The sequence below is a fragment of the Mycetomoellerius zeteki genome, unplaced genomic scaffold (genome assembly GCF_001594055.1).
Source record: "Mycetomoellerius zeteki isolate Tzet28-1 unplaced genomic scaffold, Tzet1.0 scaffold106, whole genome shotgun sequence".
NCBI classification, from domain to species: domain Eukaryota; kingdom Metazoa; phylum Arthropoda; class Insecta; order Hymenoptera; family Formicidae; genus Mycetomoellerius; species Mycetomoellerius zeteki.
In genome coordinates, this window is record NW_017255975.1 from 3,132,987 (window position 1) to 3,143,056 (window position 10,070).

At 38.3% G+C, this 10,070-nt stretch overlaps 1 protein-coding gene across 1 annotated transcript; it reads left to right on the plus strand.

Moving 5' to 3' along the window:
- Positions 1-1,557: 1,557 nt before the first annotated feature.
- On the plus strand, positions 1,558-2,969 carry Kdsr (3-ketodihydrosphingosine reductase). Its single transcript, XM_018450355.1, has 4 exons — positions 1,558-1,779; positions 1,919-2,348; positions 2,438-2,679; positions 2,751-2,969. Exons 1-4 carry the CDS (start codon positions 1,597-1,599, stop codon positions 2,967-2,969), a joined length of 1,074 nt encoding a protein of 357 aa, XP_018305857.1. The 5' UTR covers positions 1,558-1,596.
- Positions 2,970-10,070: the final 7,101 nt, after the last annotated feature.

Genomic DNA, 10,070 nt, shown 5'->3' on the forward strand with positions numbered 1-10,070 from the left:
AGAGTGTGTCGTAACCTCACTATGTCATTTATGCAGGGCATAATGGGGCATCACAGAAAACTTGTCTATTTTTAAAAAATTAATATTGAACATTGCTTAAAAATGACTTAGAACATATAATATAAGTAAAAATACATTGTTGCATTTTTAATTTTTAATTTTTTATTAATAATTCTATATGTGATGCTGAGTGATACATTATACAAGGTATACTGTTATTATATTGAACATAAATAAAAATGTGTGTGTGTTGTTTAAGAAGATAACACAAATAAAATAATTCTCATCATTTTTATCTACACTTGCACATGAATCATAAACTCATTTTAAACATAAAATAACACCAGTGCACCATTATGCCTCGAAGTACATAAATTTACTTTAGATAATATAAAATATCACAGATAATTAATATATTTGTATAGATTTTACTAAAGTAACAAGAAAAGATTATATAATAAGATAAATGTACTTATGACAATAAAAGATAGAATTTTGTTATCGCTTACCTTATGCGAACATACCAAAGAATCTGTAACTCATTCGGGGACAGTAAAGCGAATACATTAAACAATTTTTAGCAATTTTCAGGTAAAAATAATATGACAACTAATAACAATATATAATAAGATACATCTAACAGTAACTATTGTCTGACAATTCATTACATATTAGCATATCTGTAAAAAGATATCGAGTACATCCCATTATATCCCATGGTTTCATTATACCCCAGGTTCCCCTATAGTTATATTATACAAGAGACCCAATTTTGGATAAATTTAATTTCACTCAAATGGACTTGTTTTATATTCCAAAATCGCAATTTTATTATTGGCAATGTTTATCGGTAAAATTTACATGCCTATAATAAAAGCAATAAATTGAACAAACAATTCAGGAACGTATTATAAAGTGAAAAGATTCAGTCGATAAATTACATGTGTTATGTTAAATAGAACAGAATAATAAAAAAATACTAACACAAAAAATATGGAAACAAATTAATTATCATATAGGAATATATGTCTTATTTTTAAATTACTATTAAATATAAAAAAAATATAAAATATTTTCTTATTTCTGGTAATTTACAAGTTAATTTCTATTTTTACTTTTCACAATTTTTATTGAAACTGCGTAAAATATTTAAACATATAATATTAAAATAATGAAACACTGAATAAATTGAACCATTTATTATTTGCTTATCTTCGATGCAGGAAAAAAGATTAAGAGTGTCATTGTTCTTTAATTACCCGGGGGCACAATTCCCATCTAGTAATTAATAGTTATAAAAACTTGCTTAGAGGATCGATAGATTTTAATTAATATTCAATGATCGCATGTACATACATATGTATACGTATAATTTCTATACTTGATAAGATGGATAATGGAGATAGAGTACTGATTTGACGACTGCGGATAGCGTGAATTTATTCACTGTAGGTATATGAGACAAGCGAGTTATAGCCGTCAGAGTCAGAGGCTCTGGGTCAAAGGTTCTTACTTCTTGTTAGTGTCGTATCATTCACTTTTTTGGGGCCTAAAATCAGCTGGAACTGACTGGAACGAGTTCGTTTGTTTTGCAAGATGGATTTCTCGCGCGATTATTTTAGTTTCGATCTCCTTCATAGACACAACTTGATGATATTTGGCTTGTATGGTATTATAGGGTTCATTTTTCTGTCAATTATTATATTCTGTACTCTGTTTACGTACGAACATTTCTTTTGGGCAAAAAAAATAAAAAATGTCAGGAAGAAGCACGTTGTGGTAAGTGTCGTTTAATTTCGAAAAAACGTTTTGTTAAAATATAATGATGCGGAATTATACCGAATTGAATATTAAATCTCTCTTTTAAATCTCTTGATCTAGTATTTATCTTGTAAATGTAAAATATTATTTCGTATAGGTGACTGGTGGTTCCAGCGGTATTGGAAAATGTATGGCGATTCTCGCTGCAAAGAAAGGAGCAAACGTCACGATAATTGCGAGAAATGTGGAGAATTTGGAGAAAGCTAAACATGAAATACTGCAAGCACGCGAGAACAAAGATACACAAAGGGTAGAGTATCTTTCTTTAGATATTGGAGTAGATTATGAAACCGTCGAAAAAGCACTGGCCAATTTGGAGAATGATATGGGACCTATTTACATGCTTGTAAATTGTGCTGGTATCGCGATCGCAGGCAAAATAGAAGACGTCACCCCAAAAACTCTGGATATAATGATGCACACGAATTTCTTGGGTACATATTACTGCATTAAGGCTGTAACGCCAAGAATGAAAGCTTCCAAAGAAGGAGTGATTGTACTTGTATCATCTCAAGCTGGTCTCTTAGGTATTTGCATAATAAGTCATCTGTACCAACATATGTTAATTATAGCTTTACATATAAACATTATATAAAATAAAAAATGTATTGCGCAGGTATCTTTGGATATACCGCTTACTGCAGTACGAAATTCGCACTCCGTGGCTTGGCAGAGAGCTTAGCGATGGAATTACAGCCGTATAATATTTCTGTCACTTTGTGTTTACCACCGGATACAGACACACCTGGTTTTGCCATCGAAGAGCTGTCGAAGCCGATAGAAACAAAAGCCATATCACAGGTGGCAAATTTAGTCCAGCCCGAGGTCGTTGCCGAGAAGGCTTTCGAGGATGCGCTGGTTAGTGCATGAAAAATAATTAAAAATCGTTTTCTCTTGGCTTTTTTTTGTTCAACGATGACATGTTTCAGGCAAGAAATTTCTTCTCTGCCGTTGGTTTAGAAGGTTTCATAATGACGACTTTGTGTGCGGGAATGTCGCCGGTCAAATTGTTTCGCCAGCTGTTCGTACAAGTTCTGCTGATGGGCCCGTTCAGATTTGTCGGTGTAGTCTACCTCTTCATCTTTCAAAGAATCATTGGACAATGCAAGCAATATACGAACTCTGAAAACATAAAAAAGGTTAAGTGAGAAAAAAAGATTCCTTATAATATATTCTGTGATCTATGATTTGAAAAGAAAGATTTCTTATAACATCCTGTGAATTAAGTTATGGAGTTTGTTCATTTAATAGAAATTTAATAAATTTTCTTGCTCCATACGATTGTGTAATATCGCAAAATTATGTCACATGATTTATATATATAGTATATATGCTTTCTTTTACTTTTTTAAATGAATAGTAATGATGCACGTGTAATATATACAATACATATGGGTGTTTAATACAATGATGAATATAAGTTGTGTGAAAGGAGATATATGTAAGACAGATTATTTTAATACAATGCAATGAGAGATACGCAATGCGATGTACAAAGGAGCGAAAGAAATAAAACACTTTCTTAACGGTTTGGCTTACTTTTATTAGGTATTCCGTAAGTTCATAGTATAATGTTTTTTTTTCTTTTATTAAGCTTTTATGGTTCTTACACACATAGAACGGGACTGCTCTTCGTCCCGTTTCTCGCCACAATAAGTTAAAAACGGAAACGCTGAAACTGGTATGTAAAGAGTACTCTCGTGGACGGGGCTCCGTTCGACGTCGATCGCGTCCGCCCATCTGTCTGTCGCTGGTAAAAGATTGAGCTCGCGCTCGATACGAATAACGTATAAATTTCCTCCCACGTCCGTCTAAAGTCCAATAAATAGTATCATGCAGCCGCGATCGGGCGCCGAAAGGGCGTGTCGCGTCCAGCTTCCGAAAAAACGAGACTAAACTTATACGTAGAAACGGCAGTCAACGAAGATTTGTCTCCCGAAATTGCGAGTCCGGTAATGATGGGTTTAACATTGATTTATTATCGCGCTTTCACTCCCTCTTTTTCACATTCTCTCACTCTCGTACGTGCACCTCACGCGCATATTTTAAACTTTCGCACCGCATGTCCACATTCGCACTTAATATCTTTCGCTTTCCTCGGCATCATCTCGTAGATTCGTTAAGGTCTATTTTCCTCTCGTTAACCCTAAAGCGCTTTAGGTGTATACAGACGCGAATCCATGAGACGAGGCTTCCCTCGAGGAATATTTCCAGAGTGTCTTGCTGTTTTATTTTTCATTTAACTTACGCTTATTTTTTTAAATCGATCGTCCGCTTATCCGCGCGCTCGACAAATTTCATCTTTCCTTTCTGCACTCTGCGGCTTCTTGATTTCCTTTATTATAGTCCCCCCTTTACGGCGGTGGCAGCCGTAAATCACCTTCGTCGAACGTTCGAATCGGCAGACGTGTTGCGTTAGTGATTAATTAGACCCCTTACTATAGTGTGATCTGTCGCGTGTCGTCAACGAAACGCCCGTAACGTAGGATCTCGCTTTCAACATTAATAGGACGTTGTCGAACTCAGTCGCTCGCGATGGACTTATCGAAATCTCCTGATTTACGATGTCGATCGCATGCATTCGTCCGACAATATAAATAATTACCCGGGTGTATATCTCGCTAAAGAGATCGAACGTAATGATCTGTTTCTCGATAATATAATTCGCGACGATTCGTCGAGCCTCTCGAGTCATTCGGGAGCTTTATAACGCTCGCGTGCAACAATCGCGTGATTGCACGGTGCATTTCTCGCGAATGTCACCGGTGATCCGCGTATAGTTAACGAGGTATCCGCCGTCCTGAGGGTGCCGATCGACGACAAATGGCTTTACCAATTCGTTTTTCTAACCCTCCACAATCGAGAAAAGAAAGTAACGTGCGGACGATCATTATCAGTGCATCGTCGAGATAGGAAATTTGTTACATACGCGACAAGTCGTTTTGCTCTCATAAGGGTGGTGGAGGGTTAAAATTACAACAGTCATGTACATTTTCCGTGCGTATTTTACGATCTTCCATTTTACAATCTTCGACATCTAGTTTTTTGTCCAAAAAGTTCTTCGATAACATTCTACTTGCTGCTCGTCTCGAAATTCTTTTACGGTGACCTGTTCTCAATCTCTCTTTCTTTCTCTCTTTCTTTCTTTCTTTCACACACACATACAGAGCTGCGTAATCGATTTCCGGAATGTTCTCCCGTTTTCACAAAGAATTTTTCGAGACCGTTCGACGGCTCGGCAACGCGGGTGGATCACGTCGGAATTGGAATCTTCGATTCGATAAAGATCTATTTCTGGGTCACCGCGTCCCACTCATCTTTCATCCTTCCGACGACGACGACGACGACAACGGCGTCGGTGTCGTATAGCTCGTACCTCTTAGATATAGCCTATTATCTCGGAAAGAACACCTAACTTGTGTTATTTACACGTAAGAGCACATCGTACTGTCAGGACGGTCACAAGCATCACTCTCGAAACAAGGTGTCCATCTAGAGGATTCAAAAGTCTAAATTAGATATTTGCTCTTTAGAATCAAAATCTAATCGAACAAAAATAGTAATCATAAAAATTAAATATAAAATTTAATAAAAAATTACTTACAATCATTTTCTAAACAATTTTAAAAACAGAGTTTGATTGAATAAGACAATAAATTATTATGTTTAATATAAAATATATGTTATTATTGAACAGAAAATTAAACTATACGTTTCGCATATATCGCATTTAACATTCGTTAAATAATTTATTAACACATTTAACATAATTAACAAGTTAAAATAAAAAATATTTAATATTTATTGCAATAAAACATATTCTTTGAATAAATATAAGAAAACGTTACGTAAATATCCACGCAAAAAGGAATAAAATTTGCGATATAATTCTGAAATTATATAGTACGCGCTTAAAGTCGCTAAAAACCGCCAACTCTGGTTATAAATTTTCTTGCATGATGTAAATTAATTTATTAATTGGATACATTTAAATAATAACGTTTGACTTTTCAACCGACCATCGAACAAGACTCTTAAAATCCTGACAGTCCAGGTCAAAACCGTTAACAACCCTCTACGTTTACACCTCGGGATTTGTAATCGCTCTCGGGAATCGGCACGCGTTCTTACGTTCGGCGCGGATCGCTCATTATATTAATCAGACAGTTTCTTGAAAACTCCCGCACCGCGATTAGTAATCATATCGTTCTCGCGCTCTACTTCATGGATTTGCTTTATGAAACGTGAAACAGTGGCACGCAAGAAGTTGATTTATTCGAGCATGCGAAATATGCGAGGAAGAAATGAGTACGATCGCACTTACGACGGTCCGGGAGTTTTTTTAACGCAGCGATTGAAGAATTTGCGAGAGGGTGTTTTCGGCAAGTTTCATTCGCTCCCTCGATGTGTATTTCGCAAAAAAAAAAATCTAAGAATAAATAGAGTAAGTCCGCGATCGGCAACGTCGAACGGAAACGGAAAATGAAGTGACGCGACATTTAAGGACTACAAGATAGATTTTGGTACAAAAATTTTAATGTTGTTCTACGACGTTATAATTAGATCATAAGACGACGTTTCTCTTGACTGGGTTTTTCGCCGTCCCACCGTCTCTCCTGCTATCTTCTCTTTAAATTACTTCCCCTTTCTCGCGTTGAAGCAAAAGGGCGACGGGGACGAACGCGGTGTTCCTTCTTCCACCCCGCGAGGGGGAGGCCCGCGTTGAAGAAGAGAGAAAAGGGTAATAAAGTTTAACCGCGGCCTCACAGAGGACTGTTTTCAGTCCTTTTCTTCGTTGCTTTAGAAGCGGCCCCGCGAGGCGCGGGAAGAAGGAAAGGCGAAGACGATATAAAGAAGGTAACCACGTCCCCGATCGACCCTTTTTTTTTTAATCTTAAAATGTGTCATTCGACCAACGTCTCAGTACACGTCAGTCCAACGAACTTTTTCTCTGTATATCATGTGTATGTGTTGTTCGTACGTGTATATTGTGTGTGTGTCTGTATGTACGTATTTGTGTGTGGCTTATATTTTCTCTCTCTCTCTCTCTCTCTCGCTCTCTCTCATTCCCTTTCGCGCCGTACTCAGCGTCTCTCTTCCGTCGCTTACTCGCGCAAAAACAGGCTCACACGGTTTTAAAGCACCAACCGTACCGCTCGCACTCGCGGTCGCGCAACACGCACGCACACAGCCGCTCGCGCATTCGCTTCGCCTGGCTATTACGTCCGACGATATATCTGCATTTATATCCGTTAATTCGCTTACTGCTAGGCGTTAATTAGTGTTACATCTAGTCGCGTGTGTGGCCGGCCCGTGCTATCCACGAGCGCGCTCATCACGGGGGAAACGTGCGCGCTCCGCTTCTCGTCCCAAAAACTCGGACACACCGTACGGCGCGTCACGGAAAAGCGTGCACGCCTGGCGTGTTGTCCGCCTCCGGTCCTCCTCGTGGTCTTCACGCCGATCTCCACGATAAGCCCGACCGGCGATCCGCGCCGGAAGTGCGCGGCTAAATGCGACGGGCGCGTTAAGAATCTCTCTCCTTCGAATATCATCCGGACGACGCCGTGTGAGGCGAGTTATTCCTGCGATAAAATGTTCATCGAAACGGAAATTTCGTCAGACGATTTCGATTTCTGGGAACATCGTATACGTGTGCGCGGCGTCTCTTTCTTGTCGGTAATGGGCTTTCTACAATAAGCCTTCTACAATAAGCCATATTATCTTTAAATCCAAAGCCGTAAGAAATTGACCAATCACAGTCGATTATTTTTCTCCCAATCGACTGTGATTGGTCAATTTCCTACGGCTTAAGACTCCTAGGTAATGGCTTATTGTAGAAAGCTCATAAGAAATTCCTCTTGCCTCCCGATACCGTGCATGATTTCCCGAGCCGGTTAGCACGGGCGGCCAGACTCATTTCCAATGCGCGTTTTTACGATCCGAAAAATTACACAGTAACGTTATTTAGTTTATTTTTTTCTTGTTTCTTTAGCGTAACACGTACGGCATATCATTAATTAACGTTACGTTATTTATACGCTATGTTACGTTATTTACAATCACATGAATCGTAGATATTCTAACGAATCGTTCGTCTCCTGCCGCTGTCCTCGTGTTTCTACGGTATATTTTCTTCTCTCCCTTTTTTTTCCTCTCTGTCTCTCTTTTCTCTCTCCCTTCCTCCTTCCTTTGCCTCTTCCTTATCAGATATCTCTCAAACATTTCCTCAAGAATTTTCTCAACGAGAACGTACGCTCTAGTCACTTTATATGCGCCCCTCGTTCGTGCGAGCTGAAACTTGTTCAATATTCAACACCCATGTGCAACGTATTTGCGCGCGTACACATATACATATATATATTTCTGTTCGTTTGTATATATATATATTTATATATAATATTATAAAAAACATTATTCCTTCCCCTCCCCTCCCCTCTAGTATTTGCGAGAAGAAAGCAAATTCACAGGAGGCGCACGAGGCGCCCACCGGAAAGCCGTTACGCTCATCCGCTAAATTATACAACCGATCATGCTCAAAGGCGACACGCCGCGGGCCAAAAGACCGCAGTGGAAATATACATGCGTTATCAAAAAGTAACTATCGAAAGTACTCGCCTATTGCTATGATGAGACGTTTGACGACTCATAAAAGATAAAGAAATTCATCGATGGCGGATATGAATGGGATTTAGAATACGAGTGAAATTTGTCGTGTCATTACTACGTAATAACGTTTATGTAAATTTCATACAAAACAAATATCTCCTTTCCTTTAACGCCGTCCAACGTGAATAAACGTGTAATATAGAAAAGGTTGTGATATTTTTGGGAGGACTTCCCAGGATTAAAAAGAGACTTTATCGGCAGTATTTAATTTTTGAGCGTATCGGCAGTATTTAATTTTTCTACGTTCCTAAAGGGAAATCTTCGATTTTCTATAAAAAAACGTGATATTTCCGAAGTCGCGAGACGACGCGTAAAGGAGCAGTCAGTGGAAAATGCGGCAGTTTGTACGGCCCGCGTCGCGGTGAGTTTAGCCTGTGCATGTGCGGATGTATGATATATTTTGATCGACGTGTGTATACTCAATGCGCTTTAATTACCAAAATTTTCATCGCGGATCGTCTCGAGACACCTATCGCCTTTGACAACGGTCAAGTATTTATAAAGGGAATGATAATTTCCAACATGATATCCCGTTTTATCTCACTCGCGCGATCGATAAGCCCGGATAAAAATTCTCCGTATAAATTTAATGATTTATTCCAACTACTCGTTTTAAATTTGGCTGGAAATATTCGAAATATCGTGGCTATGAAGTTTGATATGGGCGAAACTTTGTCGTATTTGATATGAATTCTCTACCTCGAGTACTATCGCCATGTTATTAATAGCGATAACATTTTTATTTCTTAATAGGGTCACTTTGTCATCTCTGTTCCTATCTCCATCTTGTCAAGCTTGCCTTTTCATACGATTTTGGAATAGTCTCTCCGACAGGTAAATTTAAAAGAAGATTCTAATCGTTTTTCGCGGCGCGCGTATCGACAAATCGTCTAAGAGACGATGGCCGAGATCGCTCGGTCTCAGGACGATCCCAGATCACGTGGTAGACGTCAAGTATAGACACGCTTTGTTGTAATCGGTCGCTATCGAATATAATTAATTACATCGCATTTCGAAAATTCATCGAACAAGTTTCAATTCTATTCGAGCGGCGCGGACGAAGTTTTTCTGCTTTTTCTCAGTCTCGTGACGGTTCTTCCTCTACGTCGGCGCTCATCGACATTTCTTTTTTCGTTTTCTTTCTTGCTCTTTCCTCTTTCCTCTACCATCGTTTCTCTTCCTTCTATAAATTTCTCGTCACGTTATCGCTTTCTTGTTCCTGTAATGGGTGCTACGAAACCACCCAACGCCCTCGCGATAGGATCTCGCGATCGTGATCGTTTTTCGGGCGTCCATTTTTTGAGATTTCGTAACTTTCTACCTTGTCGGGCTAAACAAACGGGAAATACGTGAAACAATTCTATAAATGTAAAATGGTAAAATACGTCTTTAGAAAACAAAGTAAACTCAATAATATCTTGTTGTAATAGTTTGTCAATAATAACAAGAAAATAATAATGTTATTTTATTTGGATAAAATTTCTAATAGACACATAACTCTAATAGACATAAATAAATAGATTTAATAAATTTTAATAAATAAAATTATCAGCTCGCCTCGGGTTTTCAATTGAAAGACG